We start from the raw sequence: 13,640 nt of genomic DNA, 5'->3' as shown, positions 1-13,640 counted from the left end.
ATATTGCTGCCAGGCTTCAGAAAACCACAGTTGGTTCAGCCATTCCAGCAATTGATATGAGAAACGTAAACGCCCAAATATGTCCTTGGAGTCTTCCTCAGTCCTACAAAGTCAGGCTTCTCTATTACTCAACTAGAATTTACAACAGGGAGTCAGAGGAGCTTTTACATTATCTGGAATCTGCCAACTGAAATACTGTCAGATGTATGTATGCTTTGTATGTGGATGTAATACAAGCGAGGACAAACTCTAAAGAATCCTCGTGTTCAGTGTAGAGTTTGTGGGTGTACTAGACAGCATTGCATGTTCAAAACCAAATCCGCAGTAGGCTATTGACTAATTTATGTAAAGTTTGATGACCAGAGCTTATAAACAGCACCACTGAGTAGAAGAAATTTACCAGGCTTTCCCTGTGCAGTGAAATGGAAGGTCGGGTTACATTGGAATTGGAAGTTTAGTAAAGTGAGACTGTCTATGTAAATACAGTGCACATCTATCAACTGCTCTATCTAGTTTAGAATAAACAAAGCTCTTCCAGTCGTTTCATAAACTATTGTTTCAGATCTAAAAGCCAAACAATAGCATCTGATTCCGTAAGCACAGCCAACTCCTGTCTAGTTATCGGCTGCTCGCCCGAGTACATTTGTCCCACAACAGTTCATTATAATTCTGCGCATTGAAAATGTAGTATGTGCAGGGGCAAGATTTAGACGTTTCAAGCTTTCGTTATTACATGGACACACCCAGATCCCTCATATGGAAGGTTTCTTTAACGTGAAATAACTTTCATGCGCGGCGAAGAAAAAAAACACCTTTTCCCGTAAATATGCTAAACATCTCTCTCTTCAATGGATTAGTTAAATGGCTACACTTTTAATTAAATGCATTATAGCCACGTAGGGGTAAAACACATAATATGCATATTTTTCGCACCATAGAAAAGCACATTTTTCTGCTATTGCACACGAGGGAGATAAAGATCAATGGCTCGTCTATTCGGGCTGTGTTCGCAAGCTGCTGTAACTGGGAAATGACAATCCGGGCTGCTGGTTTTCTTTTTACCATACTGAACCCGTTGATCTACAGGGGGTCTGAAACATTTCGTCTGATCTCCCCAATATAGCCACCGGGATCAGCTTTGCTTCGCCAGCCAAGAGAAAGCCCCAACATTGCCTGGGCTCTATATTGGGCGACCTTGTGGGCGATATTGCTGTTTCTTACATTTTGCCAGCATTGCAAAGGGTGAATGTCTCTGGACCCAGAGTGTCCCGTGGAGCTCGGACTATGAGCACCCCAGGTTCAGTTAATATAAGGGGCTGGGGGATAGGATTTAGGGGGAGGCTGCTGCTTTAAGCACTATTCGATTCATGGTATTTGTTTTCTATAGTTCAGATGCCACTATCCTTATAACAAGCATTAGCGATTTTCTTTACTGTACTGTGTTATCCCCCATCACATCTGATCGTGCATCAACTGTGATTTCATTGAAGAAGCATTTCCCTACATTTCTCCTGAGCCTTCTACCCCCCGGCATGAGGACCACATCTTCTTCCATAATTCCTCGCTCTCTAAAAATGCTTCCATCCTATATGTTGTTTATAACCTGAATATAGTTAAACATTTATATTATGTCCCCTTCTCCCCCTTTCCTGTCACAGAGATCATGTCGAAGGCCTTTCATCTTTCCTGATTCTAATCATGCAAACTGCTCTGTTGTTCTACTGAAGATACACACTGTGGTATGTCCTACTGAAGATACACACTGTGGTATGTCCTACTGAAGATACACACTGTGGTATGTCCTACTGAAGATACACACTGTGGTATGTCCTACTGAAGATACACACTGTGGTATGACCTCCTGAAGATACACACTGTGGTATGTCCTACTGAAGATACACACTGTGGTATGACCTACTGAAGATACACAACGTGGAATGTCATACTGACGATGCACACTGTGGTATGTTCTACTGAAGATACACACCGTGGTATGTCATACTGACGATGCACACTGTGGTATGACCTACTGAAGATAGACACTGTGGTATGTCCTACTGAAGATACACACTGTGGTATGACCTACTGAAGATACACACTGTGGTATGACCTACTGAAGATACACACTGTGGTATGTCCTACTGAAGATACACACTGTGGTATGACCTACTGAAGATACACACCGTGGTATGTCATACTGACGATGCACACTGTGGTATGTTCTACTGAAGATACACTCCGTGGTATGTCATACTGACGATGCACACTGTGGTATGTTCTACTGAAGATACACACCGTGGTATGTCATACTGACGATGCACACTGTGGTATGTTCTACTGAAGATACACACCGTGGTATGTCATACTGACGATGCACACTGTGGTATGTTCTACTGAAGATACACACTGTGGTATGTTCTACTGAAGATACACACTGGTATGTCCTACTGAAGATACACACTGTGATATGTCCTACTGAAGATACACACTATGGTATTTCTTACTGAAGATACACACTATGGTATTTCTTACTGAAGATACACACTGTGGGATGTCCTACTGCAGATACACACTATGGTATTTCTTACTGAAGATACACACTATGGTATTTCTTACTGAAGATACACATTATGGTATGTCCTACTGAAGATACACACTGTGGTATTTCTTACTGAAGATACACACTGTGGTATGTCCTACTGAAGATACGGAAGATACACACTGTGGTATGTCCTACTGAAGAAACACTGTCCATTTTAACAGTCTCAGTGACATGTAAACCAATGTGTGATGTAGGGATTGATTACATGGAGCACACATTAATAATACTATATATACTGTGTGTATATATATATATATATATATACTGTGTATATATATATACAAATAATACAGAAATAACACTGCGCAATCCTAAGATAACAACTTAATAAAATTTAACCACATAAATCGAAAGGTAATAACCCTTACAAACTACTTGTCCCTATTCCAACCTGCTGCCTTTTAGGTCCACAGCTCCACAGTAGCTGTAAATTGTAGATACGACAAAAATGACCAAAGCAACGGGAGAAAAGAGAAAAGAACATAGGGTAGTATGTACTGGCAATTGACACCTTAAATGGTAAGATATGCACTCACAGAATAAAAGTTTATAAAGGGCCTTTTATCCATCCTGGGATCTGGACCGGATGACGATCTCTCACTCTTCGCAGAGGTTCTTGTTCCAAACAACCATATATAGCTGCTCTGGGATTCCAATAGCCTGTCCTCTGTCTCACAGGTGTATCGTATACATATAGGGAAGTAAAAACACATATATAGTGTAATACAATTTTATTTAAAAAACTTCAATATGCCATGATAGGTAAAAAAAACTCACATTTAGTGAGCCCTTTAAAAACAGTTGAGAGTATTCAGGAGTATCTCACACTCGTTTTATAACCATTTGTTCTCACAATGTCCTTTGAGTATCACACTGTCCTGCAGTCCTGCAGTAAGTATCCCAGTGTATCTGTCGTATTTTAAGTAATCTCTGTTATCACAGCTGATCTGCCATCTCACACTGTCCTGCTGTTGTAACACTGTCCTGCAATCCTGCAATTGGTGTCTCAGTGTACCTGACGTTCTTGGTTGATCTTTGTCGTCACAGCCGATCTATGGGCTCTGTGCCATCCTGCACCCGATCGCTCGGTACACAGCTCTCAGCTCTCAGTACACAGCTCTCAGTTCCGCGTCTCGCAGCTGTGAGACTTGCGTCGGGATCTCGTGAGACTTGCGTCATGATCTCGCGAGACTGATGAAGCCTATACGGAGAAACGCGTAGGGCAGACTGATACTCTGTATCAGTAGTTGTAGAGTGAAGTAGAGACGTGAGGAGGAGGATAAAATCTACACACTTTGTGTTCGTTATCGGCATCTGTGACGTCATTGGAGGGGAACCGCGCGAGTCTCGCGAGATCCCGACGCAAGTCTCACGAGATCCCAATGCAAGTCTCACAGCTGCGAGATGCGGAACTGAGAGCTGTGTACCGAGAGCTGAGACCTGTGTACCGAGCGATCAGGTGCAGGATGGCACAGAGCCCATAGATCGGCTGTGACGACAAAGATCAACCAAGAACGTCAGGTACAGTACACTGAGACACCAATTGTAGGATTGCAGGACAGTGCTACAACAGCAGGACAGTGTGAGATGGCAGATCAGCTGTGATAACAGAGATTACTTAAAATATGGCAGATACACTGGGATACTTACTGCAGGACAGTGTGATACTCAAAGGACATTGTGAGAGCGAATGGTTATAAAACGAGTGTGAGATACTCCCGAATACTCTCAACTGTTTTTAAAGGGCTCACTAAATGTGAGTTTTTTTTACCTTACCTATCATGGCATATTGAAGTTTTTTAAATAAAATTGTATTACACTATATATGTGTTTTTACTTCCCTATATGTATACGATACACCTGTGAGACGGAGGACAGGCTATTGGAATCCCAGAGCAGCTCTATATGGTTGTTTGGAACAAGAACCTCTGCGAAGAGTGAGAGATCGTCATCCGGTCCAGATCCCAGGGTGGATAAAAGGCCCTTTATAAACTTTTATTCTGTGAGTGCATATCTTACCATTTAAGGTGTCAATTGCCAGTACATACTACCCTATGTTCTTTTCTCTTTTCTCCCTTTGCGCCTAGGACATTCTTGTCATATATATACATATACTGAATATATATATATATATATATATATATATATTTTTATATATATATATATATATATATATATATACAGTTGTATTTACATTTTTATATATATATATATATATATATATATATATATATTGTATATATATATATACTGTATATATATATATATTTATTTATTTAAATGAACCCACTTGTAACATAACATTTGAGTAAATCCCACTCGACCCATCGGAAGTTATGAGCACCACCCTACCATCATATTTTTCTGGAAATTAATTCATATTTGCACTATAATAAATAGTTCCGCTTTAACTAAATAAGGGTGGACAACATTTCTCCCTTTCCTACTAGTTAGTATTCCAACTCAATTCATAATAATTTTATAATCACTACATTGAGTTTCTTGCTGATCTCTAAATAAGGAAAAGTACCAGTAGCCCTGCACATCAGTAATGTAGAAGTAGGTAAAAAAAAAATAGGCTTGAAGAGGAGGGTTTTGGGTGGGGCGGTCGCTCTACAAATAGCTTTGTCCTACCAAAGCTATTTCAGGTATCGGTTACTAATGTTGTACACAGCTCACCTGGGGTGAGGAACAAGCCGGCGGTGCTGGGCCTCAAGGAGCTGCTGTTGGAGGAGGTATTGCTGGTGTAGGGCCTGAGGTAGGAAGGAGGGTCCTGCAACCTCCTGGAATTGCAGGCCTGGCAAGGGTGGCAGGGGCTGGTGCAGTGATCCATTATGCTGGTGGGCTGTTGCCATGTGCGAAGCCATTCCTGGTTGGGGCTGGACGTGATGGTGATGGAGGGGGAAGTCCGGGAGCTGAGGTTGAGGGCCCAGGTGGAAGTGGCGGCAGGAGGTAGCGTGAGCATGCTGGGAACGCTGAAATGGGGCACCTAGAACACAAAAAAACATTCTCTGTTAGGAAGCGCACAGAACATGACCTGTTGTAATGGACAGATTACAAAACCAAGTAATATGCTCTGTTACTTTATCAATGTTGTTTTAGAATTTAAGATACTGTATGTTTAAATTACTTTTTAAGTTGAAAACCCTGTTTTCTATTTGGGGCTGGTTAGGAGCTCACATCTAAAGAAATAATGAGTCTGCTGTTATTTATTCAGAGTATTTGCAAGATATGATTTTCCCGGTGATTGTGCACCTAGCTAAGCCATCGGGGCGCCATATGTTCTCTCTTTCTCTAGCCTCCCACATTTGGACGTATGAAGAAACCGCTCACTGATCTGTGTCGAGGAACGTATGCCGTGCGATGATCAAAACAAAAAGGTCCCACTCGTGGATCAAACAGAAAAACTTGCACCTCGTAATAAAATACAATCCCAATGATGATATAGAAAGATACTCACTATATAATAAATCAATACTGCGCCTCTTTCACATCCACGGTGGAGCCAGCCACCGAAATTCACAGGCCCTGGAAAATAGAGACCTGGATGCTGCAATGAATTCTGGGCCCCAACTATTCCCAGGCTTGGCAGTGACTGGCAGTTAGAACCAAAGACTAAACTATAAAGGGGAGCTTGTTCAGAAGAACGAACTCCCACTGAGCCCAAGAATTGGACAAAGTGATCATGTAGCCATGGAACTCGGTAGGAGTGGTTAGCAGTGGGAGCATTTGGCTTAGTGCAAGAACTATACATCTTCCAATCACTGATGAACGTGGGGAAAGTCTTCCTGCCCCCATATTCATTACAGCACCGCAACTCCGGGCTATTGCTCCCTCTTGTTTCCAGAGGCAGCAAGACAGGGGCAGGCGCAAGGTAAGCTCGGGGAATATTGTTATCCGCCCTGGCTCACCTAGGCCACTTGCAAGAGGATTTGCTTAATTTGTCATATCCTCAGGAAGATTCTAAATTAATGGAGCTGAAATGTTACTGAGCAAAGGTCTGACGGCTTCATGGTATGTTGAATAGGAGTCAATGTGTATAGGAGGGCTAGAAACCAGTGCACAACAGAGGAACAGAAGAAGGATGGAGGAGGAGGAGGAGGAGGAGGAGGAGGAGGAGGAGGAGGAGGAGGAGGAGGAGGAGGAGGAGGTAACCCCCTAATATTGGCATTTGCCTGTCCACAACTTAGTGCATATAATAATAATAGCATGTTCTTGTATAGTGCTGCTAGTTTTTACATAGCGCTTTAAAGAGACATTTTGCAGACACAGTCCCTGCCCTGTGGAGCTTACAATCTGTTTTTGGTACCTGAGGCACAGGGAGATAAAGTGACTTGCCCAAAGTCACAAGGAGCTGACATTGGGAGTTGAACCAGGTTCCTCTGCTTCAAACTTGGTGCCAGTCAGTGGTTTTACTCACTGAGCCACCCCTTCTCCCTTGTGTATATGAATGAATGATCTGTATGTGCTGTATCAAATTTTAGCCGTGATGCCAGATATATGGGACTACTGTATATTAGAAAAACATTATAAGCCTATTTTCTAACATAACAGCCTCTATCGGATTCCAATGCTTCCCAACAGTAATCATGCAGATTTAATACTTTTTTTTCACCTTACAATCTTGCACACGGGGAACACGGGACTATTGCTGTCATAACCCACAATTTGCATGTGTTGAAGAAATATTTGGGCTGAATGGATTGTTTAGAAGGTGAGTAACTGCAGATAAATGCTTGCCCTTGAAGTTGGAGTTTGAGACATGATAGCAGCACGTTAGAGATTAATAATCAGGTTGTAAACTATTTGGAACAATAAAGTAATTTTGTCCCATATTCTTCTACATTATACAATACATTGTATAGATATCACAGTCTACGATCCTACTGAACTCCCTGTACTCCAGCCAAGGATCCTTCTTCCCACATCCCAACCTTCTGGGAATTCTTCCATTCTCATGATTTAATGTCTTTTGGAAAATCCCGTTGCAGCGCATGAAGAATTTTGAAAATAAAGATTACAGAATGTAAACAAAATACATATTGTGTAATTGCAAGTGTAATATGGACTGGAGTTTATTAGGTATAAATGTGCTCTACTGGAAAATAAAACTTCAGGGACTATTCACAGTATGTCACCATTTTCTTCAGTTACACAATAGAGGCATCACTTCCTCTCTCCACTTTCGTTTTTATCCTTGCTATCTGAATGTTATTTTCCTAATGCCGTTTTTTTGATCTTCTTTTGAAATGTGTCTTTCAGTAAATGACTCTGAAAGATTTACTGATGCACTTCACTTCTGTGATTAAACCACTCTCGAGGTGCATTGCAGAAGCCGTTAGCAATATGGTTCTGACACCTGGTGAGGCTCATACTTTGAATCTGTAGAGATTTATCTACGGTATGCTGCAAGTCATAGAAACATTTATATCATCAGATCCTAGGGAATCATTACACATTCGATGCACCTATTAATATGCCCGATATGCCCAAATAATGTAAAAGAAAGTACATAAATAATACATGTTGCAGTGAACAGGAATGGCTTTGTGTTATGAAGTTTGTAGAACGGTTGAAAGGGGGTAGGGGGATGTTGGAGGTAGTTGCCCCAGGAAGGATGGTTAGGTCTCCCGGGGGTATGGTGGTAGAGGTTAATCGCTAATTTGCCTTAGTGGTTGGCAAAACATTGCATGGCAAACCAATATGTTAGCATGTGTAAACTGAAATTTAAGCATCATTAGCACTGTGGCCAGTGCAGCCGTAATTATGGTGCTTGGAACTCTGTAGAGCTGTATATACAGTGTGTGTGTGTGTGTGTGTGTGTGTGTGTGTGTGTGTGTGTGTGTGTGTGTGTGTGTGTGTGTGTGTGTGTGTGTGTGTGTGTGTGTGTGTGTGTGTGTGTGTGTGTGTGTGTGTGTGTGTGTGTGTGTGTGTGTGTGTGTGTGTGTGTGTGTGTGTGTGTGCAGACATCATTATCATTATTCCGGCTGCCCGCAGACAAGGCCCCGGCTCGCCAGCGCACAACAAAGTGTTCAAGGGGACAGGATACTAACATGATAGGGGTTAAACTCATACAGTTTTCTCGGGGATGTGGGTCCTTTAATAGCATGGAGCCTCAAATTCATGACCATGCCATCTAGTTTTGATTCTGTTACTGCCTGATGTAAGCAATCCTTTATTCCCGTTTCACGAGCTTCCTGTTTCTGAGGCAGACGAGGAGAAATGATGTCAAAACAATCTAAACATGATACTTTCTACTATAATATGTATACTTCGCTCACGGTGTCTCATTGCGATGTACACTCACTCCTCATATTGTTAGCTGACACATGGGCTAAAGATGACAAATAATGCAGAGTGTAACAATAGGGTGGGCATATTTCCAATTGTAATGCTCTGGGAATTCAATTCAAGCCCAAAATGGCAGCCCAAGGAGTCAGAAGCCGGGACGCTGTAATGTGAATTGGCAAGTGTTCAAAGTGTGCAGGCACTATGGGAGACAGAGCCAGACTACTTTTTATTTGCACACCCAGAGTAACATGACTTTTTATTTGCACACCCAGAGTAACATGACTTTTTATTTGCACACCCAGAGTAACATTACTTTTTATTTGCACACCCAGAGTACCACTATTTTGTATTTGCACAACCAGAGTAACATAACTTTGTATTTGCACACCCAGAGTAACATTACTTTTTATTTGCACATCCAGAGTACCACTACTGTGTATTTGCACACCCAGAGTAACACTACTGTGCATTTGCACACCCAGAGTAACATTACTTTTTATTTGCACACCCAGAGTACCACTACTGTGTATTTGCACAACCAGAGTAACATAACTTTTTATTTGCACACCCAGAGTAACATTACTTTTATTTGCACACCCAGAGTAACATTGCATTTTATTTGCACACCCAGAGCAACATTACTTTTTATTTGCACACCCAGAGTAAAATTACTTTTTATTTGCACACCAAGAGTAACGTTGCTTTTTATTTGCACACCCAGAGTAACGTTGCTTTTTATTGGAAGACCCAGAGTAGCATTACTTTTTATTTGCACACCCAGAGTGACATTGCTTTTTATTTGCACACCCAGAGTGACATTGCTTTTTATTTGCACACCCAGAGTGACATTGCTTTTTATTTGCACACCCAGAGTGACATTGATTTTTATTTGCACACCCAGAGTAACATTACGTTTTATTTGCACACCCAGAGTAACATTGCTTTTTATTTGCACACCCAGAGTAACCTTGCTTTTTATTTGCACACCCAGAGTAACGCTGCTTTTTATTTGCACACCCAGAGTAACACTGCTTTTTATTTGCACACCCAGAGTAACACTGCTTTTTATTTGCACACCATTACCTTTTCATTAAAAACATACAATCCCATTCTTGTTTCATAAGGAACTATTTTAGAAAGTATATCCAACTTCCTATTTTAGCAGCATAAATAGCGCTTCAATCGTTCTATAACAGAGACCAAAGAGTTTTGCCCATACCCTCCTGCTGTACCTGTTTAGTAGGTTCTGTACCTGTTTCTTATGTCCTGTACCTATTTAATTCACCTGTACCTATTCTACCTATTTATGCCACTGGCTGAAGCTACAGCTAATTAAAACAGCTGGAAGATTGATAACTTGTTAAAGTTCAGCGGGTTAGGGAGGATTTAATACCACTTATATTGCGTGTGTGTGTGTGTGTGTGTGTGTGTGTGTGTGTGTGTGTGTGTGTGTGTGTGTGTGTGTGTGTGTGTGTGTGTGTGTGTGTGTGTGTAGGTATATACAAATAAATCCATTGAAGAAGCAGTCCACAAATATCCTACGTGTTTTAAAAAAATCAGTTATGTAGTATTAGATAATTAATGCCGTTTTTTTATGCGCTTTAATATACTGATCATCCTTTGATTTCAATAGTAGGTTTTAGCCCACCTCCCAAGCAGTGCAAGATCTTTGCAACACTTTCCTATTTGTGATAATTTGTTGCCAATGTTACCAGCAGTTTGAGTTGCAAGTCAAATTTTAAGGTGGTTCTCACAGATTGTCCTCACAGATTGTCATTATAATTGTGTTTCTCTTGATAGCGGACTCCTGCACACATTGTATTTCCCTTGAGGAGAGACAGACACTTTGTTCCGACCCTTTTCCGGCGCTCGTTCCCGCCGCGAGTCCGCTATTTAAGGACACTTCTCATAATATGTTTTCTCTCTTTTATAAAGGACCTGCACAGGTGCAAAACGCGTCAGAGGACCTTTCTCTTCGATATGTGTTGCTTAAGAGCACAATAAATTGTTTCTGCATCTCAGTGTTCACGTCCAGATTTTGTTATCTTTTGCTGTGCACCACCATTCTTTGGATTTGGACACACACCGAGAACCATCCACAAAGAGTTCCACGTCGTGAGTGTTACATAATACACCTATTTCATGCTCTCTGCCAGTGAGATACTGTAATATGCGATGGACCCTTGGGGTCGATATTAGTGGGATTGGTTCCGGAGAGTGCACTTAATTGGTGAGTCCTCCTATACCTCCTCTTTTCTGCCCAAGTCACGGGTCAGATATCACACTATTTAGCTACACACATATGGGCATATTACAGTTGCTGCTCTTGGACTTATACCATTTATTGCTTCATGGTTCCTGTATACCTTTCTTCACTCAACAACCCGGTTACATACATATGGTTGTGGGCTATAAGCTTTTTGGTACACTGGATATAGGACTGGTTCCTGCATATATTCGTTGCAATATTCCCAGCAGTCTGAGCTGCAAGCTGTAACAATAGATATTGTTACCTTAGTAATATAAGAATACATTGTAGCTGCTGAGTTACACTGACTGAAGGATTGATTGAAACTGAAAGGCGGCCATTTAGTGAACCCTGGGAAGCAGGATCTTTGCTGATCAATCACGGGAGAACAAATCGATCGGCAGCTTAGGTAATTAGTTGTCCAATAAATGTAATCGAAGGCTACATATAATAAAACACATTTTTTTAAAGTTCCGATTGGATTGTCTTTTTAATACACATAATGTATTGGTATTATGATCTTTGCATATAGTAAATGGCATGTGTTATTGTGTCTCCTTCAGTGGGGCCCACACAAAGGAAGCAAATACAATGCACCTATTTTTATGTGGCAGATGTTGGAGCGTCTCGCTTTGCCCCAATGTTCAATGAATGTAAAACTATTTTAGATTGGGCACAATAACATTATTATTATTATTTTAGACACCACTGATTGGCACCAATTGTCATACTGCACAAAGCATTGCTATACAGATGAGCAGCTGGGTAGGTGTTTGGCTGAACATCAGCGCCAAGCTAAATAGTTAATGAAGCTACAGTACAAAGGAGTCCTAGGATAACATCAACACCTGGTATGTCCTGACGTCAGTAATGCAGCTGTGATGGGAGGCCTACAGTAGGACAAGCCTGAGTGCAGAGCCGTCCTGCCCCATTCATTTGCAGAGTCTGCCTCACCAAACAGCTGACTTCCTCAGTCCTAACATCCAGAAACCTATATATCAGTAGTACAAAGGTATACAGAGGCACTCCCAATGCCAACATGAGTTCAAAGAAAAGAGAGAAAACGCCATGGTGCAAACTTACCCATCGATGCTCCTATATTCCAAATGGAGGCCAATGGTAGTGTAATGTAGAAAAAAGATGGCGGCAAACAAGTAGTTATGCAAAATTGCTAAGGTTTACTGCATAGTAGTAGTAGTAGTAGGCAGAATTAAAGTAACGTTTCGGGGACACAGCCCCTTCCTCAGAGAAAAGCCAGCTGTGTGCAATAAACCTTAGCAATTTTGCATAATTACTTGTGTGCCTCCATCTTTTTTCTACAGTAACCTACTGTATGTATGTTGGTCAGTGGTCCAAAGGGCTTCAAAAAAGTACTGGTCCTGCGCATGACTTAAGAGAAGATCTAATAGGGGCAGAGAGCTCCTGACTCTATTTTAGAAAGATGAACACAATATCGATGCTGTAAAAGTAGGTACTTTCTCAGTTACTTATTCCCCCAAGAGGAGTTGGAGCTGTAAATATAAAAGTAACGATACTCTGGTATTAAGATGAAAGAATCTCAGTAACTGGAGTACAAATTCATCCAATGTTTCCGCTCTGGTCCAGTTTTTAGGACAGATCTGAAGTGGGTTTAGGTCAGAATCCCAAATCCCTGTGGCACCTTGATATTGTTTCCAGCAGCCACGTGTTGGACTTCTGAGTGTCACTGATTTGGAGTCAGTCTCACTGATTGTCAGTGTGTGGGGCCTCGTAGACCTCAGTGCCATCTTCGCCCATACCAGTCTCCACAATAATGTCACCCTGTGGTCCACTGATGTGGGTCACCGGAGGCTTACAGCTCTGTGTGGGTGCTATATATATACGGCAGGAGAATGGGAGAATCAGGCGTTGACATCTGCAGAAAGCACAAGGCCTGGCACCTGCTGCAAAGGATGGCAGCTGCTGCAAAACAAATCTCCCAGCAACAGCGCAGGGGAAACTATTTCACTGTGTTTAAAGCAGTAGGTTTCATTTTGTTAAAAATAAAAATGATTACAGTATTGAAGCAGCGGATCTCTGGAGCTGAACCCCATTTATTTCAGCTCCGGGCACCCCCTGCTTCCAGAGATACTTACCTCTGTAGCAGTGCCGGTATCTCTGTGGAGTTTAAATGTCCCAGTCAAGCAGGTCAATAGGAAGTCAGACCAGATGACGTCACGGCTTCCTATTGGCTAACATGATGAGGGACATTTAAAACGCAGCCTTTGCGTTAAGCCCACAGTTTCTCTGCCTGCATAGATTTTGCCACCCCCTACAGGGGTAAGTATCTCTGTAAGCAGCGGGTCCCTGGAGCTGAAATTAAGTTCAGCTCTGGAGATGCCCTGCTTCAAATCTGTAATAAAAAGCTAATAAAAAAATAATAATAAATGAAACCTGTATTACTGCTTTAAAGTGCAGGTCCGCAGCATGTTTTGGAATTGCTGAAAAGTCAAAGGACTTAGCCATGCTGCATCTTTTTTT

The 13,640-nt window shown here is 41.6% G+C and overlaps 1 protein-coding gene across 3 annotated transcripts in view; it reads right to left on the bottom strand.

Annotated features, from left to right (window-relative positions):
* Positions 1-13,640, bottom strand: part of ARK2C (arkadia (RNF111) C-terminal like ring finger ubiquitin ligase 2C) — a 158,691-nt gene that overhangs the window by 37,253 nt on the left and 107,798 nt on the right. For 2 of the 3 annotated variants that reach the window (XM_075585643.1, XM_075585652.1), the window contains exon 2: positions 5,282-5,591. In XM_075585643.1, the coding sequence (XP_075441758.1) occupies positions 5,282-5,591 (310 nt within the window). Of the gene's footprint in view, positions 1-3,138; positions 3,919-5,281; positions 5,592-13,640 lie in introns of those variants that run through there. The other variant, XM_075585659.1, reaches the window with a different exon arrangement.

Source organism: Ascaphus truei, chromosome 1, assembly GCF_040206685.1.
Source record: "Ascaphus truei isolate aAscTru1 chromosome 1, aAscTru1.hap1, whole genome shotgun sequence".
NCBI classification, from domain to species: Eukaryota; Metazoa; Chordata; class Amphibia; order Anura; family Ascaphidae; genus Ascaphus; species Ascaphus truei.
The sequence above is the reverse complement of the archived record's forward strand: the minus strand, read 5'-3'. Positions and strand labels throughout refer to the sequence as shown.